Source organism: Schistocerca gregaria, chromosome 7, assembly GCF_023897955.1.
Source record: "Schistocerca gregaria isolate iqSchGreg1 chromosome 7, iqSchGreg1.2, whole genome shotgun sequence".
Classification (NCBI taxonomy): Eukaryota; Metazoa; Arthropoda; class Insecta; order Orthoptera; family Acrididae; genus Schistocerca; species Schistocerca gregaria.
Window position 1 is genome coordinate 276,233,877 of NC_064926.1, and position 17,881 is coordinate 276,251,757.

At 48.2% G+C, this 17,881-nt stretch overlaps 1 protein-coding gene across 1 annotated transcript in view; it reads left to right on the forward strand.

Moving 5' to 3' along the window:
- The window catches only part of LOC126281565 (malate synthase-like), a 112,170-nt gene that overhangs the window by 29,856 nt on the left and 64,433 nt on the right, over positions 1-17,881 (forward strand). Inside the window, exons 3-4 of the mRNA XM_049980638.1 lie at positions 5,950-6,165; positions 10,311-10,478. Coding sequence (XP_049836595.1) covers positions 5,950-6,165; positions 10,311-10,478 — 384 coding nt within the window. The remainder of the gene's footprint in view (positions 1-5,949; positions 6,166-10,310; positions 10,479-17,881) is intronic.

The window sequence follows — 17,881 nt, forward strand, 5'->3', positions numbered from 1 at the left end:
ATGAATAATTTTTTGATGTTGCCATTTTTTCCCTCAGTGTATGCGATGTGTTTCCAGAAAGGCTGTTAGACACAGAGAAAAGACAGTTAACACATTGAAATGGGTAAATACTAAGTTACCAAATAACGCAATATCTGCACCAGTACCCCTGACACCCTCCATATTTTCTTACCACACCAAGTGCCCGCATCACCACCAGGGAGCATTCAGTCTCGCGATGGGCAAAGCTCGTAATGTTTTGGTCCATCATTTAAAGCTTCGTTTCGAATTTCGATGAAGATTTTAGATTCAACATTCAATATAAACATTTTTTTGGGTTTGTGACCGCATTGTCAATATATAAAACTACCGACGTTTCGGTCCCTGTTGCAGGTGGCCCCCTTCAGGTTGTTTGTGTAGATGGTGATGTCGTTTCCTATTACCACAGTTGGCTGGTGCCTGCTATGCCACAGACTACTTGAGGAAATATCCCTCTGAGCAGCATACTGCTGATGCCAAGTTCAAAATGTTATTGTCTATAACGGACTGAAACTTTTCCTCTCTTCAAGAGGTTGCTACTCGGTCGGTAATAGAGTAACAGCCGAATACAGGAGATGCGGCAGCATATCAGTGCCTCTTTCTTCCAGGCGGTTTAGCCAGCGCCAAATTGTAGGTCCTCTCAACAGTAGCCAAAACGCGCGAACAGTTGTAACACTTTTGGATGTTCCATTCATTCGGCTCCTTCTAGAGCCATATTTCAACTGAGCAATGCTCGTCTACTCGATTATGATACAGGAAATGATCAAAACTTGTTCTGTCCTGAACTGTTCGCTAATCCAAAATTGTAGATTTTGGGAATTTTGTTGATGGACTTCCCTCCTAGAAACGCTAAAAATGGAGTTCTTGTTGGGAACCTGAGTGATTAGATCGCATTATGAATAGAATCTCTTATGAGAGTCATGTCTTCTGCAAATAATGATTTCACGTACAGATTACTGTGTCACCAAATGATTTTGACTTTCATCGCATACATACATTACTGTAGCAACATCACACTACGCAGAAGCTAAAACTGAACAAACTCCATTTCGGTTAGATAGGTAGGACATAAGACATCCTTTGATATCGATCACTAGTAGTGGTCCTTTCTTTTTACTGGCTCTGAGCCGCGCGACTGCTACGGTCGCAGGTTCGAATCCTGCCTCGGGCATGGATGCGTGTGATGTCCTTAGGTTAGTTAGGTTTAAGTAGTTCTAAGTTCTAGGGGACTGATGACCATAGATGTTTAGTCCCATAGTGCTCAGAGCCATTTGCCTCTGAGCACTATGCGACTTAACTTCTGAGGTCATCTCTCGCCTAGAACTTAGAACTAATTAAACCTAACGACATCACGCACATCCATGCCCGAGGCAGGATTCTAACCTGCGACCGTTGCGGTCGCTCGGTTCCAGACTGTAGCGCCTAGAACCGCACGGCCACTCCGGACGGCTTTCTTTTTACTCTTAGCAGTCATCGATACATGATTTCACCACATGAAAGTATTGTTTTTGCCACAGAAGTGTAAACAGGATATGCCTGTCAGATTTCAATATTGGACGAGTCTGAAGTTGACTTTTATAATAATATAAGTACTTGTGTACTGATAATAATTGTTTCTCACAAGTTTTAAGGCCAAAATTCCTTACGTAACTGCTTAACGTGGATATTTTTTTATGAACTGATCTAATCTGCCCCTAAAGATTTTACGACAGTGGGGTGGAATGCAAGCATTACCACACTGATCCACATTTGAGATATCTAGAGAATGCATTTTAATATTTTCTCTTGGCTAGCAGATTCGAAGGCATCCCAAATTTTAGGGCAAATTCTTTGAGTCAAAATGCTAAAAGTTAATTTCCTACCTCGTTGTTAGCCAAAGTAAATACTTTGAGTCATCTGAATTTCCGACTGTCAGCATTTTTACCTGGCCTAATTTTGATTTTCTAAACTTAAGGATGTAGAATTTATTCTTTCTGTGTATATTTAAAGGAGACATCGTGTAACTAAAGGAACATACATGGGTTAATCTCCATGTCACTCAGGCGCTACGACTAAAGTTTATTCAGCAATGGCTGACGACGGTCGTAGTAGATAGAACATGAAATGAAGACTTGCAATAGCGAGGTGAGCCTTTTAGGATAAGAGAACTCTGTTGACATCGAACGTGGATGAAGGTATTTGCATGGCATGTAGCCTTTCTGAAATGTGGTGCTGCAGATGAACGCTGGAATCTGTAGGTCGGATATTGATATAACTTAGAAAACAAAGATTTATGACTGATTGAGGTGGCGCAGTAGCTAGCTCATGGGACTCGCACTCTGGAGGACGACGGTTCAGATCCTCGTCCGGTCATCTAGATTAAGGTTTTCCGTGATTTCCCTAAACCGCTCCAGGCGAATGCCAGAGCGCTCTTCCTTTGAAAGGTCACGGCCGATTCCTTCCACATCATGGAAACAATCCGAGATTGTGATTCGTCTCTAGTGACCTTGATGTCAATGGAACATTAAACCCTCATATTCTTTCTTCACTTTAGAAATTTATAGCACAGCTTCACTACAGGAAAGGATTAGTTAGTGCGACATATGCTGAGGCATCAACGAATCGTAAATTTGATAATGGAAAAAAAGCGTCGAGTGGATGGAGTAAAAATTGGAAAGGGAGATCACGTCTTGACGACAGCACGCAGCTTCAAATGTGGGTTAAATGAAGAGGCTTGCACAGGACATACAATCGTTGAAACCTCCAGCAATGCAGTCATCAGACTGAAGACCACAAGCAGTCAGATTCAAGTCACTGTATGAAAGTCTTATTTAGGCTACATATTGATTACCTAAAACACTCGAACTGAAATCTGGGACACTTCCTTCAGCAGTATTCTTTTCTCATTCTCGAACAGCTGAGCTCGAAGTATCTGAACGTTTGAGTGTATTGGCTGCAGTGTGGGCTAAAGTCGGGCCAACCGAAATGGGGGCAAACGGACTAAACGTAAGAGAATGTGTGGTATCACCTCGCTGAAGTTCAATTCAATTCGTGTGAGTCAGATTGCTGTAGTGTGGTGTATACGAGTGACTGCGATAAGTATAGGTGGAAACATCCCATTCAGAATCTCCTTCTGACTTGTAAACTTACGCAGTTAAGCAATATAGGCTGTGCAGGCAATGACTGAATTCATGAAGATTCTATCCTGGCGCGGTGGTGGGCTTGCGCTTTCTCTCACAAGCCAGTATAATGCATTTTTGTGAAAACTAACTCAAATAGTGCTCAAGGAGGCAGACAAACGCTTGTTCGTGGGGAAAAACCAGACATATTAATTTTTTCTTAATAAAACAGTTTTGGTGGTCTTGCGAATATCTGTAACTGACTACGAATTTTAATAAATAACAGTAGTTGTGACTGACCCCAGCATTAAATTACAGAATGGTTCGTAGCTGTAAAAGGTGTGTTCCTCCTTTCGTTGCTGTGAAAGTGTTGCGAAACGATGACATTTATGAACTAGGCATACTTCCTGGTACAAACGTAAACCTGTCAGAGAGTGCCTACATGAAATGGGAACAGTTGTCTGAGCTCTTAGACAATTTTATTAAGGTGAAGCCTTCTGGACCTGTCGTTCACATTTTGGAAGGCCATGGGTCACATTGTTCAGATTCTCCAGCTCTAGAGAAAGCTGCAACCCACAGTATGCATCTGTTATATTTTCTCCCACCTAGTACTCACAGGCTGCAGGCTCATGATGTCTTTTTCTTCGCCCCGCTAAAGACAAAATGGTTCAAATGGCTCTGAGCGCTATGGGACTTAACAGCTGAGGCCATCAGTCCCCTAGAACTTAGAACTACTTAAACCTAACTAACCTAAGGACATCACACACATCCATGCCCGAGGCAAGATTCGAACCTGCGACCGTAGCGGTCTCGCGGTTCCAGACTGACGCGCCTAGAACCGCACGGCCACATCGGCCGGCGCTAGAAACATTTTACAACGATGGCTGCAGGGAGTACGTCAGAAGTAGTCCAGGGAAAGGAATTAAAAGTGACATTTGGAGTAGCTATTTTTGCTGAAGCATGGAACCGTGCAGCTGAAGTCGGGAATGCTGAAAAAGTCTTCAGTGCTTGTGGGATTCATCCCTTCAACCTGAATCGCTTGCCTGAGCAAGTGTTTGCTCCAGCAACTCGGAACGGAGACCCCACTAATTCCACAGTATCAAATCCTGAGAATGAAACAAATGTACCAGGAAATAATCCAGTGGAGGAACTGCAGGTACAGCCAACAACAGAGGTCACCAAACACACTGTGAATTGGAGAAGTAGTTTCAAGGACCTCTCTCATGTCACGTCGGCTCCAGAATCTGCTAAAAACAGAAGTAAGATGGAGACGTAATACATTTTGACAGATCCTAATTCTGTTAGTGATCCAAAAGAGAAAAGGCTAGGACAGCAACAAGAAAATACGGAAAAATATTAAATGTGATACCCATAAGAATTATGCGTGTAAAAATCTATACAAACACTGTGAAAGTCGGTGCAGTGTCCAGCTTGACAATTCCATACAGCACATATTAAGATAAATACTTCCGTTATAAACAATCTCTAACAAGGCTGAAGGACTTATTGTGAAAGAAGTGAAACTATTGCTCGCCTGAAGGCCACACACAACTTCACATCACAAACGGCTGAAGGCCTGAATCAGAAGTCAGAAGAACAATTCCAAATAGCACTTTTAAAATAAATACCACGTAGCAGAGCGTGGTTTCGGTCCACAGACCTCTGGGTTATGTGCCCAGCACGCTTCCACCTGCTGCGCCTCAACCGAACTGATGTCCGTTCGCAACCCCTCACAAAATCCAGTGCGCATTCAAACCACAAGATTCACACGGATCCGGGAAAACAATTGCACCAACGACTCACAGTACTAAAACCAGTCACTGTGAAACGACACGGACGAATTACAAGTTGGCACAAACACAGAGAAGCCAAAACGATCAGAAGACCCAATGCACGTCGTCTGTTGCGACGACCGACCGAACGACCAACCAACGGTCGTCCACATTCAAGTCAGGCACAGTAAAGACCCCAGTATAAATCGTCGACTGACAACTTATTGCCATGCGGGCACTTCGAATGGCGGACACACACACACACACACACACACACACACACACACACACACACACACACACACACACACACACGCCCACAGGTGAAAATTGCACTACTGGAATATAACGGTCCATTCAACTAAAACACGCTGAATCCGGTCCTTGGCGTGGTCGTGCACTCTCTCGACCACGTGCTTCCATCGGACAGTGGGTGTGTGTCGCCAGCGGTCGGGCGAGTACTGGCTGTCCGGACCTCACTGCTGCTCCGTCCCAGCTCAACTCGGTCGATGCACGACGACCCGGAAATACTAGAGGCCGCTGCAAAGATCGTACTACTGTACGCGCTGTCGATAAGCGCTGCTGCTGCCACTCACGGAGATACAAGGCGAGCAAACGTAATGGCGCCAGTGAACACACTAAGGAAACGAGACGCCCTATCGCTATTACAAGATGCCAAGCTATGAACGGCGTCAACGCGAGCCGCACACGGCTGAACTTCGTCTGCCAGAATTGTTCCAATGACGAGAGATTAAAAAGTCAGGCGTTCGTTTGCCCCATATGGAGTGTTGTTTGCCGCTACAGTTGGTGACAAACGTTTATTAGAGCACCATCTATTTATTTCAGTATTCCTGGGCTAAAAACAAAATTTAAAAAACAATTAAAATTATACTGTTTCATCTTAAGGTATAAGCTGGTCGGAGGTATAAAATAAAAATTTGAAATTTGATTTTAATGCAGTTATTTTTAAAAAATCCGCTATAGGTTTCTGTTTCAAAGCGTTAGTGTTTGGTAGAGATAATGAACGTGTATTAAAGCTGACATGTATATTCGTGTTGCAGCTCTACCGGCGGCGGGCGCAGAGTAAGTGCGAGTTCGCCGACGGCCGGCGGCTCCCAGCATTCCGCCACGGGGAGAACAGGGCCGCGTCCGCCGACTGGAGGGTAGCGCCGGTGCCCGGCAGGCTGACCAACCGTCACGTCGACCTGGGCGATGTCAGCCCTGCAGACATCGACCACTTCAGGGCCGCTCTGAAAGCCGACGTACAGGGCATCCAGGTTGGTAACACTGCCACTCAGCCAATGTTTTGCTTACTGCAAACCTACCATTATTGATGCTGTAATGTACTATCAGAAAGGCAAACCTGCGCTGACGTGACAAGTTATGGGATAGTGATATACACATATACAGATGGCGATAGTATAGCGTACACAAGGTATAAAAGGGCAGTGCATCGGCGGAGATGTCATTTTCACTCAGATGATTCATGTGAAAAGGTTTCCGGTGTGACTTGGTCGCACTGCGGGCATTAACACTTTGAACACGGAATGGTAGTTGGAGCTGGACGCAGAGGATATACCACTTTGGAAATATTTTGGGAATTCAATATTCCGAGATCCAGTGTCAAGAGAGTGCCGAAAATAACAAATTTCTGGCATTGCCTGTCACCACGGACAACGCAATGGCCGACGAGCATCACTTTACGGCCGAGTGCAGCGACGTTTCGGTACAGTTGTCAGTGCTAACGAACAAGCAACACTGTGTGAAACAGCCGCAGAAATCAATGTGGGACGTACGACGAACATATCTGCTAGGACAGTGCGACGAAATGTGGCGTTAATGGACTGTGACAGCAGACTACCGACGAGAGTGCCTTTGCTAACAGCACAACGCCTGCAGAGCCTCTCCTTGACTTGTGACCATGTCGGCTGGACGGTAGGCGACTGGAGAAACTTGACGTGGTCAGGTGAGTCCCGGTTTCAGTTGGTAAGAGCCGATGATACCGTCCGAGTGTGGTGCAGAACCCACAAAGTCATGGACAGAAGTTGCCAACAAGGCAGTGTGCAAGCTGGTGGTGGATCGATAATGGCGTGGGCTGTGTCCTCTGGTCCACTGAATCTATCATTGACTGATGTGGCGATCGGCATGAATCCAATCGAACATTTGAGGGACATAATTGAAACGTCAGTTCGTGCATAAAATCTTGTACCGGCGACACTTTCGCAGCTATGAACGGCCATAAATGCTGCATGGCTCACTTTTTTTTCTGCAGTCAATTCCAACGACTTGAATCCATGCTGTGTCGAGCTGCTGCACTACGCCGCCGAAAAGGATGTACCCCATGACTTTTTTCCATCTCAGTGTACATTGATGGCTTTTGTAGTTTTAGAGAACTCTTTTGATAATGTTGACTGGAGCACACTCCTTGGAATTCTGAAAGCAACAGGCACAATTAACGGTTGCGTAAGATTATGTATAGCTGGTATGGAAACCAGACGCTGTTGTACAGGTAAGGGTCGAGTGACATGAAAGGGAAGCAGTAGTAGAAAGGGAAGTCAGGGTTTTAGGCTATCTCCGATCATATGCAATCTGTGCATTGAACAAGTAGAAACGAAGGAGAAATTTGTAAAGGGAATTAAAGTTGAGGGAGAAGAAATAAACATTTCGAGGTTAGCCGATGAGATTGAAAAACAGCATAGATATCTGGATGTGTCCCTGGATCGAAGCGGGAATTTCTTTTCCCACGTCGACCAGTCTGGCGGCAATTATTAGCAGTACAAATACGTTATCTCATGACGATATCCATAAATAAAATATACTCTGCTTTCAAGCCTCGACAAATGCTTAACAGCCTACTATCTTTCGGCAGAGTTCCGTTCTGCAATCGTGAAGTGATTGATTGTCGTGTGGATTCCGCTGCCGTGTTTATTAGCCGCGCCGTCGCCAGTGACGTCACTGATGGCCAGTCGCGCACCATGTATGGTAATGTATCGGTCGCACGACCGTGGCGACCGCTTCAACTCCCCGACCACATGATCACCGGCCGTACTTAGCTGCAATCCACATTCCTTATGGAGGGTGATATACGATATTTTGACCTCTATTGCTTCGTTTATTACGCTATCCCAGAAGTGTTTGTTCCGTTTACTAGCAGAAGTGTCGTCGAATGAAATTCGGTGTCCGTTTTCCATTGTCATGTTCCGCTACAGCTGGCATTTTGGTACAGTGTAGACGGAAATGCTTTTCATGTTCTCTGCACCGCTGTTCAATAGAGCGACCAGTCTGGCCGACATAAAACTGCGCACACCCACACGGTATTTTGAATATTACAGGTGTTCTGAGGCCTACATCGCCTTTCACAGCCTTCAGTAGTTGCCACTGTTGCTGGGGGCCTGAAGACAGTGGACAACACCAACCGAAAACGGCGAATGGCGGTCGAGTAGGGTAAAGCCAAGAAATTTTTAATAAATGAGAAATAATGTAGCACGTTTGAGCTGGCTGGTGAATATGCGTTATTGCACACCGCAAGGCTTCGTCCACTGACTGCACGAAAGGTAATGATAAAATTTAAATTTCCACCCCGTGAAAATCAAGATACGAACAAGAAGCTCTGGATGGTATCAGTCCTTCTCTGCATATTCCCTCTGCGTTCATAGGCGCTAGATGGCTTGGTGGAGACCTTGGCTTGTAGAAATCTACATTTTGGCCCGTCGTCATTCTGGAAATACATGCCTCGCAGTGGTCTCTTTATCAGGCGCGAGAGAGGAACAAGTTACTGGATGCCTTCTCGGGAGAATTACGCGGGACGTGGAATAATTCGATCGTCGAAACAAGGAGCCTGTATAGTTGTGACTTGTGCAGATTGAATTTGGACGCTGTCGTGGAATAAACAAATTCCCCTGGATAGCTTCCCGCAACTCGTCGTCTTGACAGTCAGCTGTGATCTCGTCAGCTGATTTTTTTAGTACGCTCCTGTGCTGGTTTGACTTTCACGACCATAGTGTGTTAGCACCACACCAAACACCATGAAAATCCCAAGAAAGAAAAAAACACTCAACAGCATCTTGGATGATGAAGCAGCGATAACCGCACAAAGGAGCAATATGCGCCACCTGGTAAGAAGCCAGCTGGAACCTATCGAAAGTGGGAAGGTGAAACGAGCCGCCACGGATCATATTAGGACTGCGGGAAGGTGCATCAAAACAAACAAAAATTAACTACATAACTACAGCGAAGAGCCAAGGAAACTGGTACACCTGCCTAACATCGTGTAGGGCTCCCGTGAGTACGCAGAAGTGGCGCAACACGACGTGGCATGAAGTCGACTAATGTCTGAGGTAGTGCTGGAGGGAACCGACACCACGAATCCTGCAGGGCTGTCCACAAATCCGTAAGACTACGAGCGGTTGGAGATCTCTTCTGAACAGCACATTGCAAGGCATCCCACAGATGCTCATTATTGTCCACGTCTGTGGAGTTTGATGGCCATCAGATGTGTTTAAACTGAGGAGAGTATTCCTGGAGCTATTCTGTAGAAATTCTGGACGTGTGTGGTGTCGTATTGTCCTCCTGGAGTCGCCCAAGTCCTTCGGAATGCACAATGGACGTGAGTGGATGCAAGTGATCAGACAGGATGCTTACGTACGTGTCACGTGCACGTATCAGAGATCCCATATCACTCCAACTGCACACGCCCCGCACCATTAAAGAGCCTCCACCAGCTTGAACATCCTCTTCTGACATGCAATGTCTACGGATTCATGAGGTTGTCTCCATAACCTTACACGTCCGTCCGCTCGATACAATTTGAAACGAGACTCTCCCGACCAGGCAACATGTTTCGAGTCATCAACAGTCCAATGTCAGTGTTGACAGGCACAGGTGAGGCGTAAAGCGCTGTGTCGTGCAGTCATCAAGGATACACTAGTGGTCTTCATCACTAAATGTCCATATCGATGATAGTTCGTTGAATGGTTCGCACGCTGACAGTTGTTGATGGCCAGCATTGAAATCTGCAGCTATCTGCGGAAGGTTTGTACTTGTGTCACTTTGAATAATTCTCTTCCATCGTCGTTGATCCCGTTCTTGCACGATCTTTTTCCGGCCGGCTATGTCGGAGATTTGATGTTTTACCGTATTCCTGATATTCACGGTACACTCGTGAAATGGTCGTGCCGGCTGGTGTGGCCGAGCGGTTCTAGGCGCTTCAGCCTGGAACCGCTCGACCGCTACGGTCGCAGGTTCGAATCCTGCCTCTGGCATGGATGTGTGTGAAGTCCTTAGGTTAGTTACGACTACACTTGGTACTGTGACTAGCATATAACACATGAGACGCCATGAAACTCATGGTAGTTTCCGTTGCTGGCGTAACAAGTGTGTATATTGACGGAGGGACTGTGACAGGTGTTCGCTGTGCCCACAGGTGGACTTCGACGACGGGCACTGCCCCACGTGGGGCAACCAGCTGACCGGCCTCTTGGCGGTGTACCGCGCCGTGCACGGTACGTTGGAGGGCACACCTCCCATTGCAGAGTGCCCCGTGCTGATGCTGCGACCCAGGGCTTGGAACATGTCAGAGCGCAACCTGCTGGTGAGTATTCGCGCCACGCGGTTCCTCATGTCACACGCAAACGATGACGCGTGCCATATTGCGCACCTTTTAATGCGTAGCATATACAGAATACAGACGAGCATACCGAGCAAAAATTTAACCATCCTCAGGCGACACCACGCTAAGACCGCATAACATCGCCTCCAGCCATGATAATGGCCTCAGTTCGGGGAGCAAGAGAGTCCACAAGCTACTTCCGGTGTGCGACACCCATCTGAAACTATTCATTAACCTTAAAGGATGTAAATAATGTAGAAATTATGCTCTCGCCTGACTAACATGCTTCTGAAAAAAAGGAGAAAAAATAATTAAATAGAAACCTTTTGCTGCCGGCAGGTGTTGTTGATGTACATCAATGGGGACATCTGAAAATGTGTGCCCCGAGCGGGACTCGAACCCGGGATCTCCTTCTTACATGGCGGACGCTCTATCCATCTTTTTTATCTCATTTTGTTCTTTGTATCTGCTCAGGGCCGATGTCATAAGACAGCCGTTTAAGTTCGTCGTTGATCCATTAACTTAATTTTTTTATTACACAGGGCAGCTAACCCTCTGACCCCATCTGAGCCACCGAGGACAAAGAGAATAGTGCAACTGCAGGGACATATCCCTTGCACGTTTCCCGTGAGACCCACATTCCCAACTGTCCACAACCGACACTCGTAGTGTTCGTAATAGATTTTTGCCCATTCACTCATTACTCGCGCCAGACTAAGCTGACGAGTCCCGTAAGAGTCGGGCAAATTGTGCGCTTTCGCACAGAAGGTCAATGACCAGGTAGCCTTTAACTATAGTAACTCTTAAGGGACTCGTCAGCTTAGTCTGACTCGAGTAGTGAGTTAATGGGCAAAAATCTATTAGGAACACTACGAACATAGGTTGTGGACAGTTGGGAATGTGGGTCTCACTGGACGCGTGCAAGGGATAAGTCCCTGCAGTTGTGCTATCCTCTGTGTCCTCGGTGGCTCAGGTGGATAAGTGTCTGCCCTGTAAGCAGGAGATCCCGGGTTCGAATCCCGCTCGGGGCACACATTTTCAGCTCTCTCCATTGACGTATATCAACAACAACAGTCCGGCTTTCGCCGCCGTGCAGTGCGGACGTGTTGTTGTTTCCGCCTGCGGAGCGCGCGCGCTCGCTGTTGTTTACATTTCAGCGGCCGTCACTTACGTGTCGCTTACGTGCACTAGAGCCATGGCCAATCGTTTTCGAAAATCAACTTCACGATTCAACTTCTGCAACGATCACGCACGACCAAAGGCCTTGGAAGTGGAACGCTTCCTACGCGACGTTGCTAAGATCCCAGCTTCCGACATCTTGGGCATCCATTTGTCCATATTAAGCAGTACTGTGTACGTGAAAGTTGTCAACGACGCGGTGTGTGAAAGAATACTTCGTGACACCAACCATGGATTACGCTTTTGCCACGCCGACGGCAATGTCGGAGCGGTCACTGTCGACCATGCCGGCTTAGGAATGCGCACCATACGAGTTTTCGAACTCCCGTTCGAGCTACCGGCGGAAGACGTTATCGCGGCTTTCCGCCCCTATGGTACTGTACATGGCCACACTGCCGAACGCTGGGCGCAATTCCAAACGTACCCCGTTCTTAACGGTGTACGGCAGATCACCATCGACCTCCATCGCCACGTGCCATCTTACCTGCAAATCAGCGGGTGCCGAGCGGTTGTCATATACGACGGCCAACCCAAGACCTGTTCCGGGTGCGGAAAAGAAGGCCACCTCAGATCTGAGTGTCTTCAGCGACGGATCACCCAATTGCCAGGCGCTACCGTGGCACCTACGGCTCCGACGACGATTTTACCGATCACCTACGCATCGGCACTCTCTTCTCCTCCCACCGGCCGCCGCTCATCGGACCATGTACCGGTGACCCTTCCAGCTGCTATGGATACCGCCGGGGCCGACACGTCACGCTCAAAGCCAGACGCTACTACGGCGCCACTACCAACAGCGACGACTTCCGACACCCACCAGCCTGAACATATGGACACCCCTTCATTTGACGTTCCCGCGACGGCCTTCCTCTCAGAGCGACGCGACTCCCTTCCGTCTTCCGACACAGAGGGACGAACCCGCAAACAACGTTCACCTAAGAGGCGCAAGAGGAGGCGTCGTACGGTCTCGGAACGAGACGGATCACCTCCCCCTGATGCTCCAGAGGCCGTCCGACACGACGAGGCCTCAGAGAACCTACACGACGATACGAATGACGACAACATGACGCCGACTGTGGATGTTTCGATGCCAACTCTACTGGCTCGCTCAGGTGCTCCTGAACCAATGGACTCCACCGATGCTACTGCCGCCGAGACGTCCTCCGCCTCTACGACCGAAGTGGAACGTACGACCATCACGACAGCGCCCTCAATGGTGTGGAGTGAGGACGTCGATGAGGACCCGGACCACACGCTGGGGACAGAGTTACCCCAGACGGAAGCATCGTTACGCCGCTGATAACGCCGTCAGGTGGCGCACGGCACGACTCGCCGTTGCCTCGCCCCTCTTCATCCTCCGCCGGTGGAGTTCCCCTTCACGGCGGGGGACGGCTCCAAACCTACCGAATAGCGACGATCAACACTAACACCATCAGCTCACCCGTGAAACTTCAACTGCTGCGAGAGATGATATGGGCGTCAGACGTCGATATAGCACTACCACAGGAAGTACACTTGGCCACACTTCCAGACGTCGCGGGATATAACACTTATCCTTCTCCTGGTGACCACCTGGGACGCGGCGTAGCCATCTACGCCAGAGAAGGCATTCCAGTGGCCGATATCACATACCTTCCATCTGCCAGAGGCATGGCCGTCACCGTCATGGGGACGCGTATCGTCAACATTTACGCTCCGTCGGGCTCCACCCGCAGACGCGACAGGGCACTCTTCTATTCAGAAGAAATCGCTCCTCTGTTTCTTGGACGCTGCGATCCTTACATGTTTGGGGGTGATTTTAATTGTGTCTTGCACCCTAAAGATCAAGTGCCCCACTACAACACCTGTCAAGAACTGCGTCTTGTCGTCCGAGATCTGTTGCTCCGCGACACTTGGGAAGTTCAGCACGGCGACGCCCCTGGACATACTTACCAGACGAGTCACTCCGCGAGCCGCCTGGACAGAATTTACGTCTCTCGGGAACTCACACCTGCAGTCCAAGGTGCAGAACTTTGGCCCCTGGCCTTTTCGGACCACTGTGCCTACATCTGCAACATTCTCTTCCCCAAGCAAGTGGTCTGGCGTAGTCGTGCACCGTGGAAGCTAAACACCTCCCATCTTCATGATCCCGAATGTCTTCAACGTGTCACCGAGACATGGGCCACCTGTGAACGTCGCTTACGTAAATACTGCACGACCTTGACCTGGTGGCTGGAATATGCCAAACCTGCCATTCGACGTACTTTGATTCAGTATGGAAAGGAAGTTGCTATGTGGCGCCGGCACACTACCGACTATTTCTACGCCGTTCTCCGCGACCTGGACGCCCAACCGCCCACACCCGACACCCAGAGGGAACGCAGTAGGATTAAGGCCCAAATTGTAACTTTGACACGCCGTCGACTGCAGGGGGCTATGTTGCGAACACGATATCAAGATTCGGCGGAACAGGAACATCCGACCATGCATCATATCGCCTCCGATAGGAAACATCGGCGACAACAACTCATCACCGAGATCACAACCTGTCGCGGCCAGCACGTCACTTGCCAGGCCGAAATCGTCAGTGCCTTTGTTGACCACTACCGCACAATGTACAAGGAGGAGACTACCAACAACCACGCTGAGGAGTCTGCGTTACCACACGTAACTCGCACCCTCACCAGCGACGAAGCGGATGAGCTGATGGAGCCCATTACGCGTGACGAAATCCACGATGCAATCAAAAAAGGTGCTCTGAATAAGTCACCTGGCGTCGACGGATTGCCGATAGAATTTTATCGCGCTTTCTTCACACTAATGGCGTCACGGTGGACAACGATGTTTCATGAACTGCTGACGATGGGGAACGGCGTACCGCCGTCCTTCGTCACGGGAATTATTATACCCATCCACAAACCGACACCCGGTGTGACGACAGCACATTACCGTCCCCTGACTCTGCTTAACGCAGACTGTAAAATTTTTACACGCCTCCTGGCAACGCGATGCCGCAAGGTCCTGCCTAGCATTCTATCCCCGGAACAGACAACTCCGGGCGGGTCAGTTAATGTACAAACGGCCACAGGAGAATTTCGCGATTTAATTGCACTGGCAGCGGCGTGCAGACTCCGCGCCGCAGTGGTTGCCATTGATTTTGACAGCGCATTCGACAAAGTGCGGCATCGTTTTCTGTTCTCCGTGATGAACCGCATGGGTTTTCCACCAGCCTTTATCGACGTAATCCGGCGCCTGTACGGCACCGCCGAATCGCTGATTCAGGTTAATGGCCGTGTGGCGGGACCAGTGGCGATCCGACGTTCCGTACGGCAAGGCTGCCCACTTTCGACCCTACTCTATGCCATCAGCCTGGAGCCACTCATCGGGAGTCTGACGAGCCACTTTTCTGGTCTCACTTTGCGACAGCACAGTTTTCGATGTCGTGCGTATGCGGATGACCTCCTCCTCTTGATCCGCTCACGGAGTGAAACACACACGGTACTTGATTTGATATCAACGTACGGCACTGCAGCGGGCAGTAACATGAATGTGACTAAATCTGCGGCGATGCCCATTGGACGCGGCCTCTCACACGACGACTTTGCACCTCTCCTATGTGTACAGAAACTACGATACCTTGGTATCATTTTCACCTCCACCGTGCGCCGCTCCGCTGCCATCAATTTTCGGCGTGCTCTTCAAACCATCCGCACGACGGTGCGACAAAATCTTCTCCGACGACTCGATTCTTTACAACGTGGCCAATACCTCAATCAACATGTGGCGTCCAGAATGGTCCACATTGCACAGGTCCTCCCGCTGCCATCAACTATTGGACGTAGCCTCCAGGCTGCCTTCGGATACTTCCTTACGGCCGGTACGCTCTTTAAGGTCCGCTACGACACGCTCACCCTTTCCCCGCGAGCGGGTGGCCTCGGTCTTGTCAATGTGCGACTCGCGCGGCGTCCTTGTACATGTCCACCATGCACAAGCAGTGGCACGGGGGCACGTCCCTTACGCGCAGCTTGCTGGAAATTCTTGTGCCCGCGACCATAACACCACCAGTACCAGTCGGACACATCAAGCACCATCTGACGCACATTTCTGATTTCATCGTCGACTTCAGTTATGCTCACACACACTTACCGACCACGCGTTCTCCTCGACCTAAAGATTTTTACACCCCACTCCTTCGTTCCATATCCAGCAACAATATCGAACTGCGACATCCGTCCACGCGGTGGCCCACGGTTTGGCGTCACATCCACCAGCCTTTTCTTCCCTCCAACGTCCGGGCAACATGGTACCAGGTCGCAAATGAAAAATTCGCCACAAATCATCGTCTTCACGCCATCGGACTAAAGGACTCTCCACTCTGCTCCATCTGCCACCTCATGGATGACGATGTCCATCAACTGACTTGTGGTGCCACCAGTGACGTCTGGAAACTTGACCGACAGTTCGTTGCCTGTTACCTCCGTGTTCCGCCGGACTCGATTGACCCATGGAGTTTTATCCATCCTGAGAATACTTATTTCCCCGCCACCAAAAATCATGCGATTGTATGGGTCAAGGGATGGACCATCACCTACATGTATAATGATGGCGACAAATCACGCCTTGATTTCTGGCAGTACTTACAAACCGCCCACAGCGAAGTCGAACAGCGACCGCGCTACCGCGCCTTCTTCGCTAATTACCTACACGCGATCTTTACGTCACCCCCGCTCAGTTGAATGGTACCACACGCCGACAGCACTCCCGCCCCCCCTGCTGACATCTGAGACCCCTCGCGCTGCTTTCTACATTGTAACCCATAGTGGAGTAGGCGCATGGACACACGCCTCCTTTCTTTTATGCACTACACCAGATAAACACTGGCTTTTCCCTCACTCCACTGTAAATTGCTTTACACCTCTTAGCTTCCATCAGTATTATTAGATTTTTTTTCCTACACCTTGTTCATACTAAAAAAAACTTGCTCACCTTATACGAATATCATGTCTTGTGTTATTTTCGCCGGAAGGATGGCATTTTTCTTGTATTTAAGTTTGTACCAATAAAGATCTTTTGTTCATTTACCCTGTTCCTGGTGAAGAAAAAAACATAATAAAAATAATAAAATAAAACAAACATAAATAACAAAAGCTTGTTTGAGGGAGTGATCCAGGGACGGGACGGGGGAGGCATTGCGGCCAGGCCTCGGGTTCCGACCCCTGCCCGCCTTGTCTCCACCTACTCATAGCTGAACACTCTTAAAAAAAAAAAAAAAAAAAAAAAGTAAAGTAAAAAAAAAGGTGGATAAGTGTCTGCCCTGTAAGCAGGAGATCCCGGGTTCCAATCCCGGTCGGGGCACACATTTTCAGCTCTCTCCATTGACGTATATCAACAACATCTGTCATCAGTAGCTAAGGGTTTCGATTTAATAACCATTTCATTCTAGAGAAGCTGCACGGACATCAGTGGTATCTGTTCTTTCGGCACTTAAATGCTGCTTTCTACACAATTTTTTACATCTTACAGTTTACTTTTGCCAAAGAGCGCAATGAATTATAATTTGTATAATCTTTGTCTCTAATTCTCTGTATAATTTTTAATTCCTGCAGCTCTTGTCTGTCTGGTAACAATACCCCACATCTGGCGTCACTAGATATTGAATAATAGGGCTGAGCAAACGATACTCGCGTTCGAACGGGATCGAGTACTTCCGCTGCGCCGCAGCGTTCAAATCAGTATCGAGCCAGTTCGAACAATCACGTGACATCTGTGTCACGCTGCACGAGTGCAAGGTATACTTAAGAAACTACGAACTAGCCACAACAATAAGCTACGGCTCTGCTTAAAATCTTACAGTGTCGTGCATCCTGGAAGGAAATAGCATCGAATCTAATAACTGTACAAACTGCTGTTGTATTTGAACAAATTTGCAATAAGGGCTCTCGTACAATGCCGGTATGTATAGATATGTGAACATTTATGCTGATTTTTAAGTAATGGTAACAGGTAAAGGCGAATATGTTTTCTCCCAAACAAATTCGTTTACTGAACCTGTTTCATTTGGTTATGGATAAATACTGATTCACAAAGTGGGTTGCTAAATAGCATTTCAATCCCTGTTTACATATTATAATGATGGGTAAAAACGTTACCAGATACACTGCAGTAAATTAATTGTAATTGGCAATGCGAGAATAAATTAAGACAAGAGCATCTTGGAGATAGCACCA